The following is a 15,526-nucleotide window of genomic DNA, read 5'->3' as shown; positions in this document are numbered from 1 at the left end:
TACTTAATTTATTTAATCTATTGCAATTATCACCTTTGGTGATTGGTGGAGAAATTAATATCCTAAAACTTATAAATACAGCACCTGCTCTTAAATTATAAACAGTAGCGAGTGCTCTAGAGCTCTTTTCCCCAAGTAAATCATTTCTTGTAACAAGAAGAAGACCAGCAATGCTATAGATCTATACAACAGCAAATATGGATGCCACTCAACCAATCATTAGCCATCTGAATGAAGACCGAATACAGTTCAGGGCAACTATTCAGAGGATCGCTATGAATCAACACCAAATCAAATGCACTTAATCTATCCAGTGGGGTTATAGGATCTAATCATGTTTAGAGTGTGAACAGTGCGAAATATGGACTACTACTTTTTTTTTTTTGGGGGGGGGGGGGGGGGGGGGTCAAAATTTTTTTTTCTCAGCATTGCACTTTACATTATACATTGGAATAAAACCTGGAGACATGCCACCAACAGTAAATGAAAGCTCCACTCACTAGAACCTAGACCATGGTTAGACAATGCGCCATTTACCCCACCTATAAACGATTGCTTTACTAAGCCACAGTCTTTTGCACAGGAATAAGATTCTGTAACACCAGAAATATATTTCAAAGCAATATTATTACTTGATGAAACCTTCTAAATTTTGATATTAATAGTGGGCTTTGTTTCTACACCAAATATTGTTGTGCACTCTTAAACATGCAAGCCTCTCAAAACAACTACGACAATGTATGTGTCCCAGGTTTGAAGACAATTTAAGCTACACTCAAGTGAATGTGTAACAGTATAAAACAAATTGGACTGTGTTCCTTTGCAGTGTAGCAGACAATGACAAAAAGCAAATCATAAATATGTCCTCCTAAGACAAGAATATGCATCAATCCAAGCACAAGCTCATTAACGTATTCAGGCTACTTTTCTTCTGTGCACAATTCAGGAAAATTCCCTCTGTGAAAAACAATTTGATATATTCTAACTTTCACCATTCTCCCTTCCCCCCTTCAAGGCATTCAACATTTTTTTTTTAATTTTCATTGTAAAGATACATTGAAATACAAAAACAGCCTGGCTTGGGACAAAAATGAATCCTTACTTTCCCAATCATTGCGGACATCAACATTCCAGAAGTAATGGCAGACTTCGTGCCCTGTAACACCTTTAACAGAATGTGTGGCTTTTAAGGGATCCAGAACTATTCCATTTTCTTCCACTTCTCTTCGATATACCTGAACAACAGCAAAAGGCAAGTTCATGCACTGTCCAGCAAACAAAGGCATCGTGATATAAGAGATGGTTCAATGTTGTCTAGTGAGATTGTTTTTGAAATGGATTATAATTAACAATTGATTGAAGACAAACGAACTATAGGAAAGTTAAAAAAATTCCTATTTCCACTGTAATTCCAATTTAAAATAAGGAATACAAGGAAAAAACCCCTATAATCTTGTCATCACTTCTTCAGAGCTATAGTTAGTAAGATTTTTCTTATATATACTAGAAAACATTTGGTGAAGAACAATCTAAATATTAGGTCAATGCAAAAGACAGGTTCAGTATCTTTCCAGATTCCCAGCTACAGTCTGGAATACATTTGTGACAGTGCATTTAGTTTCTTGTTGTACTGCCACACCTGCTGAGCCATCAAAGACCAGAAACAGAAAACATTCTGAAGAGCTGCATCTTGTTTTCTTTACCATGCATCTTGTGTATGACAGAAAACCAGGGGCAGGTAATCAATGAAGGCCATAGGATTTGAGAGAGAGAAACATAATGAAGCTACATACAGCAAGAAAGAAGAATATAAACAGGCCACAATACCAGAATTACCTTCATTTCCCCTTCTTCTACTACTAACTGCCAATTGGCATCCCCTCCTACATCTTGCAGAGAGTAGGTCATATGATTCTTCACCATCTCTTCCACCTACAAAAACACAAAATTATAAAACTACATGAAAGATAACAGTATTACTGCTGAACTCAGCAATAGGGCTTTTTTTTTTGTTTAAACAATTAGGTAGCTCCTGTAGCTATAAATGTATTTAGAAAGATGAAATGTATACATTGTTCAAAATACCCTCTGAGCCTAAAATATTTATTTGTTACATTTGTACCCCACATTTTCCCACCTATTTGCAGGCTCAATGTGGCTTACATAGTACCGGAGAGGCGTTCACCAGCTCTGGTTTGAACAAATACAAAATTGTGTTTTGGTAGGATGAGGTACATGTGAAAAGACACATTAGGGAATTGAAGAGCGGAAGAGTTTTGTTGTGTCCGCTACATGCTTTAGTTTTGTTGTGTTGCATGGTTCAGGCATTTAGGTTGGATCGGTTGGGTATGCCTGTTTGAACAGGTTGGTTTTTAGTGATTTCTGGAAGTTTAGGTGGTCATACGTTGTTTTCATGGCTTTTGGTAAAGCGTTCCACAGTTGTGTGCTTATGTAGGAAAAACTGGATGTATAAGTTGATTTTTATTTGAGTCCTTTGCAGCTTGGGTAGTGGAGATTTACATATGATCCTGATGATCTGGATGTGTTTCTGGTTGGTAGGTCTATGAGGTCTGTCATATATCCTGGGGATTCGCCGTAGATGATTTTGTGAACCATGGTGCAGATTTTGAAAAAATACGTTCTTTGATTGGGAGCCAGTGTAGTTTTTCTCGAAGGGGTTTGGTACTTTCAAATCGCGTTTTTCCAAATATATAAGCCTGGCTGCAGTGCTTTGGGCGGTCTGAAGTTTCTTTATGATTTGTTCTTTGCATCCTGCATAAATTCCATTGCAGTAGTCTACATGGCTTAGTACCATTGATTGTATCAGGTTATGAAATGTTTCCCTCGGGAAGAATGGTTTCACGTGTTTGAGTTTCCACATTGAGTGGAACATTTTCTTTGTTGTCGATTTTACTTGGCTCTCTAGTGTGAGGTTATGGTCGATTGTAATGTCGAGGATTTTCAGGCAGTCTGAGATAGGGAGGGTATAATTTGGGGTGTTTATATTTGTGGGGTTGACCGCATTGTATTGGGATGAGAGGATGAGACAGTGAGTTTTTTCTATACTGAGTTTTAGTTGGAATGCATTTGCCTATGAGTCCATGTTGTTCAAGCTGAGCTTGATTTCGTTGGTGATTTATGACAGATCATGTTTGTAAGAAATGTATATTGTGACATCGTCTGCATAGATGAAGGGGTTTAGGCCTTGGTTGGATAAGGACTTGACTAGTGGGGTCATCATTAGGTTGAATAGGATCGGTGATAGTGGTGATCCTTGGGGTACTCTGCAGCTTGCTTTCCATGGTGATAAGTTTGAGTTTGATTTCACTTGATATGTTCTAGTGGTTAGGAAACCCTTGATCCAACTAAGTATATTTCCACCAATCCTGAAGTAATCTAGTAGTCTTAGTAGTATATTATGGTTTACGTTCAAATACTTGAAAGGTATAAATCAGCAAACGAACCTTTTCCGGAGATGGGAAGGAGGTAGAATGAGAGGACATGAAAGGAGATTGAAGGGGGGCAGACTCAGGAAAAATGTCAGGAAGTATTTTTTCACGGAGAGAGTGGTGGTACTTGGAATGCCCTCCCGCGGGAGGTGGTGGAGATGAAAACGGTAACGGAATTCAAACATGCGTGGGATAAACATAAAGGAATCCTGTGCAGAAGGAAGGAATCCTCAGAAGCTTAGCAGAGATTGGGTGGCAGTATAGCTCTGCGTGAGTCTGGTAGTGCCTTGGAAATGTTGAGCAGTAGTAGTAGAGCCGGTGGGGGGAGGCGGGGCTGGTGGTTGGGAGGCAGGGCTAGTGCTGGGCAGACTTATACGGTCTGTGCCCTGACAATGACAGATATAAATCAAGGCAAGGTATACAAAAAACGTAGAACATATGAGTTTATCTTGTTGGTCAGACTGGATGGACTGTATAGGTCTTTTTCTGCCGTCATCTACTATGTTACTATGTTTTATGTCGAATGCCCTGGACATGTCGAATTGGAGGAGAAGTATGCTTTTACCTGTTGCTATTTCCTGCTTGAAGTTGGCTAGGAGAGTGATTAGTACTGTTTCAGTGCTATGGAGAGGGCGAAATCCTGATTGTGCTTCATGTAATATTGAAAATTTGTATATATAATTAGTAAGTTGTTTGGTTACCATGCTTTCCATCAGTTTGACTACCAGTGGGATAGATGCTACTGGGCGGTAGTTAGTGATTTCGTTGTTTTCTTCTTGGAATCTTTTGGTATTGGGGTGAGTAGGATGTTGCCATTTTCTTTAGGGAAGAGGCCATGTTGAAGCATGTAGTTTAGGTGGGATGTGAGGTCTGCTATGAAGCGGTCAGGGGCGAATTTTATTAGGTAGTTGGGACAAATATCCAGTTTACAGTGAGTGTTAGAGAATCTACTAATCGCCTGGGTCACTGTTTCGATGGTGAGGAGAGCGAAGTTTGACCAGGTTCGATCAGCTGGGTATTCTCCAAAGGTTGGGTACAAACCTTTGATGAAGTTTTGGATATCGGTATTGTCCTGAGGTAGCGTGTTACGTAGGTTTGCAATTTTTTCGTTAAAGTATTTGGCAAGTTTATCTGCAGATGGGATGTCTGTATTGGTTGTAGTGACCGGGGTGGTGTCTTGTAGTTTGTTCACGAGTTGGTATAGTTTCTTCGTGTCTTTGTAATCTGGTCCTATTTTAGTTTTATAGTATGACCTTTTGGTCTGTCTTATTGTGTATTTGTATTTTCTTTGTATTTGTTTCCATGCGTTGTGTGTGTGTTCATTTTTTGTTTTTTTCCATGCTTGTTCGAGCTTCCTGGATTGTGATTTTAGTTTTTCAGTTCATCATTGAACCATGGTATTGAGTTGTGGCTACGTGAGGTTCTTGTTTGTACGGGTGCAATTTCGTCTAGTATGCTTCTGCATCTATTATCCCATTCTATGAGGTAGTATATGGAGTCCGTTTGGGTTGTCCATTCGTTGTTGTAGATCTGTTGCCAGAATGTTTTCGGGTCTACTTGACCTCTTGTGCTATATGTTGTGTGTTCTTGTATATGGTATGAACCCTTTTTCCGCCATTTTAGGGATAGGTTTAGCTTGTTGTGATCGGTCCATGGTGTTTCTGTCCATTTATTATTTGTTATTATTAGGTTCTGGTCTGTTGATAGTCTTTGTGAGATGAGGTCGAGTGTGTGCCCTTTGACGTGGGTTGCTTGCATCTGTGGCCATTTGAGATCCCATGAGTGGAGGAATTCCTTGCATTCTCGTGCATTGGTGGAGTTTGGGTCTTCTAGGTGAAGGTTAATGTCTCCTAATACTAGTATATTGGAGTTGGTTGCACAGGTGTTTGAGATGAAGTCCATGAAGTTTGTCTGGCCTTCGTTCCAATTACCTGGTGGTCTATAAAACAAGACACAGTTCAAGTGATCACACAGGGTTTTGTTATGGATTCTTAGTGCTATACCTCCGCCTCTCTTTTCCTTTCTGGTCCAGTGTATGATTTTGTATCCTGGAGGGCATAGGTCTAAGATTATGGGGTCCTTTTAACCATGGATCCAAGTTTCATTGACGAAAAGTAAATCAAGGTTCTCCTACAAGATCCAGTCTGTTACTATTGTTGTTTTGTTTGTACTGATCTGGCATTGATGTAACCCACTTGAATTTTTTGGTATGGGTCTTCTATGTTTGGGGTTGTTTGGATTTTTGTTAGTTGTTGCTTCTTTGTTAGTGTGAGTTTGTTAGGACCTTTCTTTCCCTTCTGTTGTGGTTGTCTGTTTGTTGGTGTTCTTCCTTTGGTTAGGTTGTTGTCAGTTTGGTGAGGTGTGGTGTATCTGATCGGTCTGTGATGATTGTGTAGTATGGGTATGATGTTACTTTCTGCAAGTGGGGTGGTTAGTGTTAGGTGGATCAGTGATAAGGAGTAGATAGTTAGTAGTAGTTGATGGTATTCATTTGTGAACCAGGGTGCAGATTTGAGAGTGATGCGTTCTTTGATTGGGAGCCACTGTTGGGTGCTACGTCCTTAATGCTATCACTTCTTGTCTAAGGATTCTGTTTTGGGACTTTGATTTATGCTGACCCTTTTGGATTTTCTTATTGTTTTGTTAAGTTGTCATTCTGTACCTACATATTTTGGGGATCACAGATTAAGATATTTTCTAAGAATAATTGATTTCTCTGTATTCCAGCTTTGTCCTTGGTTTTCCCTTGCCTCAATCCATCTACAATTTTAATCTTTAGAAGCGCTGGACTTTCACTTTGATGTAGCTCCACCAGGACTATCTTCACTCCCTTAGTAAGAGCTGTGGAAAACATGAAAAAAGATCTGAAGAAGCTAGAAGAATGGTCTAACGTTTGGCAATTAAAATTCAATGCGAAGAAATGCAAAGTGATGCACTTAGGGAGTAGAAATCCAAGGGAGACGTATGTGTTAGGCGGGGAGAGTCTGATAGGCACGGACGGGGACAGGGATCTTGGGGTGATAGTATCTGAGGACCTGAAGGCGACGAAACAGTGCGGCAAGGCAGTGGCCGTAGCTAGAAGATTGCTAGGCTGTATAGAGAGAGGAGTGACCAGCAGAAGAAAGGAGGTTTAATGCCCCTGTATAAGATGTTGGTGAGGCCCCACCTAGAGTATTGTGTTCAGTTTTGGAGGCTGTACCTTGTGAAGGATGTTAAAAAATGGAAGTGGTGCAAAGAAAAGCTACGAGGATGGTATGGGATTTGCGTTCCAAGACGTATGAAGAGAGACTTGCTGACCTGAACACGTATACCCTGGAGGAAAGGAGGAACAGGGGTGATATGATACAGACGTTCAAATATTTGAAAGGTATTAATCCGCAAACGAATCTTTTCCGGAGATGGGAAGGCGGTAGAACGAGAGGACATGAAATGAGATTGAAGGGGGGCAGACTCAGGAAAGATGTCAGGAAGTATTTTTTTCACAGAGAGGGTGGTGGACGCTTGGAATGCCTTCCCGCGGGAGGTGGTGGAGATGAAAACGGTAATGGAATTCAAACATGCGTGGGATATGCATAAAGGAATCCTGAGCAGAAGGAATGGATACTCAGAAGCTTAGCTGAAATGGGGTGGCGGAGCAGGTGGGGGGAAGAGGGGTTGGTGGTTGGGAGGCTAGGATAGGGGAGGGCAGACTTATACGGTCTGTACCAGAGCCGGTGATGGGAGGCGGGACTGGTGGTTGGGAGGCGGGAAATACTGCTGGGCAGACTTATACGGTCTGTGCCCTGAAAAAGACAGGTACAAATTCAAGGTAAGGTATACACATATGAGTTTATCTTGGGCAGACTGGATGGACCATGCAGGTCTTTTTCTGCCGTCATCTACTATGTTACTATATCTAGCCATTCAGGACCAAATAGTTTCTTATTCAATTATAAGCAGATGCATTCCAAATTCAATGATCAAATTCTACCAGAATGTACCAAATATGATCTGTAGTCATCTGGACTGCCTGATCACAAGTAACATAATTATAAATATCTGTCCTATAATTAACTTTTTCTACATAAACAAATTAGTAGGCAAATGTTAACTGATACATAAAAAGTGAAGGGAGAGAAGAAACAATGTAATACAGTACAATCCAAACCAACTATTTAAAATACAGCAACTTAAATCTGGTTATTTTCTTTAGAGTCATATATCTAGAAGCTCCAGAGCGTACTATAACACTATGATATAACCCACGTCAGAATGCAAAACAGTTTCTAAAGAGAAACTTACGGGATTTATGCAAAGTTAGGAGGTAATTTTCTACAGGTTGCCAAGTTAGGGCACCGGGATGCTGTGCACCAAGTGCGAATTCTATGTCTGTATTTATATGCTGCCACTTACACCGTATCAATGGCTATGTAAATATCCGTGGCTAAATGTTACAGTTGTGCGCTATACCTAACGGTATACATAAACCTTAGTGCTTAGGTTCTGGCACGCCCCGGACCCACCCATACTTCTCTTATGTCCACATCCACTTGCAGTTACATGCTATAAATTTGTGCACTGAGTTTGCAGAACAACTAGTGCAGCGATGCTGAGAGTGCCAATTAAGTTACACACGTAACTGCAGGTATCTGTATTGTGCCTGCAATTATGCATGCAGCATTATATAATTAGGGTGTTAATGATTTCCTCTGAAAGTTACATTCATCTTACTTATAAACATTCTATCTAAATTCTTCTCTGTTGGTTGCACAAGAACATGTATAAGGTAGTGAAAGATTCATCATAGGCTGTTCCAAGAGCTGAATGATCCCTATATTGCACCTGGCAAGTGAAGAAGCTGACAGATCTGAATTCCTTTCACTCTCTGCAGTTCTAACAACATTAACCACTAAGAAAAAAAAATGAAGGTTCAATACAAAGAGGGTTGTACAATATAAGTTGGGGTTTGAAGAAAACGAATTTGCAGCCAAACAGAATGACTAAAGAAAGGGTACAAATAAAATAAATGCTACATTTTATATATTAGTAGGGCAATACTTAAACTAGCAAAGCACATTTCATACTCCAACTACTAAAATGCAGGATATGGTTAGGCTGCTTTCTTTTTGTTTCCCTTTTCCCTATTTAATAGAACTAGTCATCAGCCCCCACAAAGCATGCAACATGATCTTCCTGGCTGCTAGCATGGTAATGTTCTGTTTAGCAGAGAGAGAGAGAGAAAGAGAGAAAACTTGACTGTAACTTTTCTAAAGATGTTGGCAAACTATGCATAGCTCACTGTCAGAGACCAGGAGAACTTAACCAGTCCAGTAAAGAACTTTGTTGCCACCACTGCTTTCCCTAGTCTATCCCAAATTACTTTATACCAAAACAGGGCCATGCCTAGGGTCTCTGGCACCCCCCTGCAGACTATCAGTTGGCGCCCCGCCCCCCCCCCCCCCCCCCCCCCCCCCCCCGGTGAAAATGACTGCTCACCACTTGCCACACTGACAGGAATTGTCAGCAATATTCTTAGAAACAAATTGCTATACATTGCAAAATAAGATAGCAGATGTAAATTCTCAAAGTGGACATATTCCAAACACTAAAATTGTTGCAGGAATTACCACTATTGTTAGCAGAATCTGTGGTACTTCAGGAGTCAAACACCACACACCAGAATGAGAAAGAAATCTTCTTTATTTGCCAGCAAACAAAGTAGGACATCAGCGCTAGCTCTCTCCTTCAGCTCTCTGTGTCTTCTCTCTCCTGTCTTGGTTCCTTCTCGTCTCAGCTAATGTAAGCTGCTTCTGCTCTCCTTTATATAGGGTCCTAAACCCTTCTAGCCCCCCTTTCTCACCAGATGGTAAAGAATAGATTGATTACCCTGTCTTGAACTAATTATCTCTATACATTTACTCAAAAATATCAGTTACATAGGTTTGAGATTTCCTAAACTGACCTATGACCTAGGGCCTCTCAAACTAGACAATGTGGCACCTATATCCTGCATTTTATTATTATTATTAAATTCTCAGATTCCCAGTTATAGCTTCATACTAACTGCTAACTGGACTCTGGCATTCATTAAGGGGCCAAGGGGCCAGTCTTGCTTAATGGCACACAGACATGGTTTGTTATTACTTTCAGAAGACCAGTCCTACACTTAGCTATAATCAATCAAGGAGAAGACTTGACTTTCCCTGACCTCTTTCACCTAGCTAGGACTGTGGATAATTCAAACCAGATGATGACCTCTTAAACTGCAGACAAATCTCACTTGAAAGTCAGACACTGATGTAACACTGAATTGAAAAGATATTTACATAGAGAAATAGAACCTATTAATTAACAGAATAAAACATATTTTAAATAAGCAGAAATCAGAATTCCTTATAAGACAAAATCTAAATCATCTAGAATTATTTAAATCTACTCTATCTCCTTCTAAACAGCTTTCAGTCTAATCTTTAAACTGCCTGCGAAACTGTCCAGTATGCCTTACTCAGAATGGCCTCCAGATGTGGTAAATAATACCTATGAACAATCCTTAACAATCCATCACTCAAAAAGGGACAAAGAAGGTTTCATTTCTCTCTGACCTTTCTAACCTCTAGTCTAGCAAAAGCTAGACATTTGAGTAATTAAAACCAGATGGCATTCTACCACTTTACAGGACTGAACCAAAAACAGAACTAACACATTAATATAATTTCTCTGTCCAAGCTGCCTCAAAATGAAAATAAAATTATTTTTTTTCTACCTTTGTCTGGTGACTTTTTCTGATCATGCTGGCCCCAGTATCTGATTCTGTGGCTATCTGTCCTCTTAACTCCGTTTCCAGGGCCTCCTTTCCATTTCTTTCCTTTCCTCCTTTCTTCTTCATTTCTGGTCCTCAGCTTCTGCCTATTTTCTTCATCCATGTGCAGTTTTTCTCCTCTCTTCCTTTTCCCTCATTTCATCTCCTTCATCTCTCTTCCCTCCCCTTTATGTCCAGCAATTTCTCCTCTCTCCGTGAGCCCTGCCATCCATATCCATCCGTGTCCCCTGCCCCCTCCATTCATCCCTATCCAGCAATTCCCCTCTCTCCCTGAGCCCTGCCTTCCCAATCCATGCCCATCCATGCTCCTCTGTCCCCTGCCCCCTCCATTCATCCCTATCCAGCAATTCCCCTCTCTCCCTGAGCCCTGCCCTGCAATCCATATCCATCCATGCCCATCTGTCCCCTGCCCCCTCCATTCATCCCTATCCAGCAATTCCCCTCTCTCCCTGAGCCCTGCCCTGCAATCCATATCCATCCATGCCCATCTGTCCCCTGCCCCTCCATTCATCCCTACCCAGCAATTCCCCTCTCTCCCTGAGCCCTGCCTGCAATCCATATCCATCCATGCCCATCTGTCCCCTGCCCCATCCATTCATCCCTATCCAGCAATTCCCCTCTCTCCCTGAGCCCTACCCTCCCATCCATCCATGCCCATCTGTGCCTTGCCCCCTCCATTCATCCCTGACCCTATCCAACAATTCCCCTCTCTCCCTTCCATGAATCCTGCCCTCGCATGCTCCTCTCTCCCCTGCCCTCCCGTTCCCATGTCCCAACTGCCCGCCCTCTTCTCCCCCCCTCCAATATCCCATTCCCTTTCCTTTTTTTTTTTCTTTTAAATTTACCTCAATCCGGCAGCGCAGGCACAGCGTCAGTGAAGGAGGCGGCGCTCCCGATGTGTCTAGCCTTCCCTTCGCTCATGTTCCGCCTTCTTCTGACGTCAAGGAAATGACGAAGAAGGCGGAACATGAGAGAAAGGGGAAGGCTAGACAGTAGACACGTCAGGAGCGCCGCCTCCTTCACTGATGCTGCCGGACGGAGATAAATTAAAAGAAAAAAAAAAAAGGAAAGGGATCTTCTTGTTGCAGGAGCGGGAGGGCGAGGTAAGCATGGTGCGGCGGCGCCCCCCCAAAGGATGGCGCCCCCCTGCCATGCTTACCCCGCTTACCGTATTGGCACGGCCCTGTGCCCAAACAAGCAGGCCAAAGAGCATAGGACTTCCTCACATCCTCAGGAATTGGCGATTCTTCCCTTTTTTTTTCCAAGCTCACTTAAGTTTAATACTGGGCCTTGAAAAGTTTATAGGAAGGACAAAAGTTAACTTTCCCCTTCCCTTCTGCAGTTCTGTTGTGTCTTAGCTAATCTCAGAGACAGGAGTCTGGAGTGTGCCTAGCAGCCAAGACAGAGAACTCAGCAACAACAGGAATAGTTTATTGGCTGCCGAGATCTTACGGAAAACAGCTCAGCACAAACAGAAGTCTGTGAAGTAATTCACAAGAGCAGAGGAGACATTGTTATTGCAAAACCTCAGAGAAACCTGCTGGGACTAGGTTCTGGGCTCTGCCAAGGATCCATCAACTACAGCTCTAGAAGCAAGAAAGGGGCAACTGGCTAAAGCTTACTGCAACCACTGGGTCAACCAGTCACTGGGGACTGGTTGCTCATCTAGAGTAGGGGTTCTTAACCCAGTCCTTGGGACACACCTAGCAGTCATGTTTTCAGCATACCCAAAATGAACCTTGACTTTTTTTTATTCCATGAGAAGAATCATACACCAAGAGACTTAATGAAGCAACTATTTTGGGCCCTGAGTTTTTGACATGTGTTACTCCCTACTACTGGGATTTTCTTCTGTTTGCAAATCTCAGCCCTAGCTGGGAGGGGGTGAGAACAGGTGAGGGGTGGAACTGTTTCATTTTCCTTCCCACCAGTTTCTTCCACTAGCTGGAGCAATGCATAGGCCTAAGAAAATCCTATAATTTGCTAAGTACTATACTGTTGTCTGATTTGTGACAACATTTTGTTTAATTCAATCAGTTTCTGATACTGTTGGGAAAATAACCTACAAAGCCTTGTGTTGTATTTTGCATATTCCATCTATTTACTTTCTGTGTACATCTATTTGCATGTTTAAATAGTTTTGTTTTAATGTTTTATGCTTTAAGTAAAGCATACTGTGTATGCTGTTTACTTACTATGGTTGGGAAATAGGGTTGCCAACTGGCTGGTTCTTCAATGGCCAGGCTGGCTTGCCTGTCAGGAGACCCTTCAAATCGATAATAGAAAAGTTGTTTTTAAATTTTTTTTTTTTTTTACTTCTGCCATGGCCCAGCCCAAATACTTTAAAAGACATCATCCAAGCCGGTATCAGTCATGGTCAGTCCCCCCCCCCCCCCCAATCGGCAGGTCCAGTATCTCTGCCTCCCCACTGTCCACTAAACTTGCCTTCAGTGGTCAGCAGAGGTTCAGACAGGCTGTCTCCAGCTGGCCATGGGGTTCTCCTCTCTGCTATGTCACACCTCCTTTGATGCAGCTTCCTATTTACATGTGGGTGTGGCAGAAAGGCAAGTTTAGAAGACTGGGGGGGGGGGGGGGATAAGTGTTAGCAGGAATAACATGACAGATAATTTTTTACTGAGGGGAGCAGGGCTACTGTGGGTGTCAGGCCCGCCTTTCCAGGTGTTGAGGGTTAGAGGTACTTGGAGGAAGGGAGATATGCTGCTGGAGTGATGTCTGGACCCATGGGCAGGTGGGAATGGGGTGGGGGGGAGAGAAGGAGAGAGGGAAAGGAGATATGTTAGACTGGTGGGAGGGAGAGATGGCGAGGATGCAAGACAGGGACGGCGCACTGGGACAATGGGAGTCAGAGGGGCAATGCAGGAAAAGGGGGGCGAGATGGAGACCTGCAGAGGCAATGTAGGAAAAAGGTGATACAGAGGCACACAGAAGCAATGCTAGAAAAAGGTGAGATAAGGACACGAAGAGTGATGCTGGACAGATGACAGAGAAGATGGATAGTGGACATAGAGAAGAAATGACAAATGGACAGGAGACTCTGCAAATACAGGGGGAAAAAACAAGAAGAAAGCAGAAAAGTGAAAAGGACCAAAGCGAATGGAAAAATAAAATGCTCAAACAAGTATTATATTTTGCATTTATTAATTGGGATATGCTAGCTTTTAGAAACAGACATCTCTAATGTGTTGCAATTCAGCTTCTAATTCTCTGGTATTACTGTAGTGGAAGAGTAGCCTAGTGGTTAGTACAGTGGGCTTTGATCCTGGTAAACCAGGTTTGATTCCCACTACAGCTCCTTGTGACTCGGTGCAGTGGAGTGTTAAACGATTTGCCCAAAGTACAAAATAAGTACCTGTATATAACTGAAAGAAGCCAAGAGAGAGATATGTCTGGCAAACGCACAAGCGGAAGAACAAATGGCTAGAAATGTAAGGAGGGGTGACAAAAATTTCTTCAGGTATATTAGTGAAAGGAGGAAGTCTAAAAAGGGAATTGTGAGACTGAATGATGCTGCAAACCGCTATGTAGATAGCAATGAAGAAAAAGCAAATTTGCTAAATAGATACTTTTGTTCTGTTTTCACAGAAGCAAATCCTGGAGAAGGACCGCGATGGACTGGCAAAAGTGCAAATGAAAATGGAGTAGATATAGCACCATTCACGGAAGAGTGTGTGTATAAACAACTTGAAAAGCTAAAGGTGGACAAAGCCATGGGACTGGACGGGATCCACCCCAGGATATTAAAAGAGCTCAGAGAGGTTCTGGCGGGTCCTCTTAAAGGTTTGTTTAATAAATCATTGGAAACGGGAGAGGTTCCGTGAGATTGGAGAACGGCGGATGTGGTCCCTCTTCACAAAGGTGGTGATAGGGAAGAAGCTGGAAACTACAGGCCGGTAAGCCTCACTTCGATTATTGGAAAAGTAATGGAAGCGATGCTGAAGGAAAGGATAGTGAATTTCCTGGAAGCAAATAAGTTGCAAGATCCGAAACAACACGGTTTTACCAAAGAGAAATCGTGCCAAACTAATCTCATTGAATTCTTTGACTAGGTGACTGGAGAATTAAATCAGGGATGTGCTATAGACGTAATCTATCTAGATTTCAGCAAAGCTTTTGACACGGTTCCCCACAGGAGGCTCTTAAATAAACTTGACGGGCTGAAGATAGGACCCGAAGTGGTGAACTGGATAAGGAACTGGTTGACGGACAGACGCCAGAGGGTGGTGGTGAATGGAATTCTCTCGGAGGGAAAGGTGACCAGTGGAGTGCCTCAGGGATCGGTGATGGGGCCGATTCTGTTCAATATATTTGTGAGTGACATTGCCGAAGGGTTAGAAGGAAAAGTTTGCCTTTTTGCGGATGATACTAAGATTTGTAACAGAGTGGACACCCGGGAGGGAGTAGAAAACATGACAAAGGATCTGCAAAAGTTAGAAGATTGGTCTAAGGCTTGGCAATTAAAATTCAATGCGAAGAAATGCAAAGTGATGCACTTAGGGAATAGAAATCCACAGGAGAAGTATGTGTTAGGTGGTGAGAGTCTGATAGGTACCGACGGGGAGAGGGATCTTGGGGTGATAGTATCTGAGGATCTGAAGGCGACGAAACAGTGTGACAAGGCAGTGGCCGTAAGTAGAAGGTTGCTAGGCTGTATAGAGAGGGGAGTGACCAGCAGAAGAAAAGAAGTGTTAATGCCCCTGTACAAATCGTTGGTGAGGCCCCACCTGGAGTATTGTGTTCAGTTTTGAACGCCGTATTTTGCTAAGGATGTAAAAAGAATTGAAGCGGTGCAAAGAAGAGCTACGAGGATGGTATGGGATTTGCGTTACAAGACGTATGAGGAGAGACTTGCTGACCTGAACATGTATACCCTGGAGGAAAGGAGAAACAGGGGTGATATCACTGCGGAAACATAGGCCAAAGTATCGGCCTGCTTATCCGACATTGCTGCCTGGATGTCCAACCGCCACCTGAAACTGAACATGGCCAAGACTGAACTTCTTGTCTTCCCACCCAAACCCATTTCTCCTCTCCCTCCACTCTCTATCTCAGTTGATAACACCCTCATCGTCCCCGTCTCATCTGCCCGCAACCTCGGTGTCATCTTCGACTCCTCCCTCTCCTTCTCTGCGCATATCCAGCAGATAGCCAAGACCTGTCGCTTCTTCCTCTATAACATTAGCAAAATTCGCCCTTTCCTCTCTGAGCACACCACCCGAACTCTCATCCACTCTCTCATTACCTCTCGCCTTGACTACTG

General features: G+C 42.6%; 1 protein-coding gene across 1 annotated transcript in view; it reads right to left on the bottom strand.

The window, feature by feature from the left end:
- CERT1 (ceramide transporter 1) overlaps nt 1-15,526 on the bottom strand; it is a 540,904-nt gene that overhangs the window by 110,554 nt on the left and 414,824 nt on the right. Inside the window, 2 exon segments of the mRNA XM_030193269.1 lie at nt 1,103-1,235; nt 1,837-1,932. Coding sequence (XP_030049129.1) covers nt 1,103-1,235; nt 1,837-1,932 — 229 coding nt within the window.

The sequence above is a fragment of the Microcaecilia unicolor genome, chromosome 2 (genome assembly GCF_901765095.1).
Source record: "Microcaecilia unicolor chromosome 2, aMicUni1.1, whole genome shotgun sequence".
NCBI classification, from domain to species: domain Eukaryota; kingdom Metazoa; phylum Chordata; class Amphibia; order Gymnophiona; family Siphonopidae; genus Microcaecilia; species Microcaecilia unicolor.
Note: the sequence above shows the minus strand (reverse complement) of the source record. Positions and strands in the feature narration are given on the sequence as shown.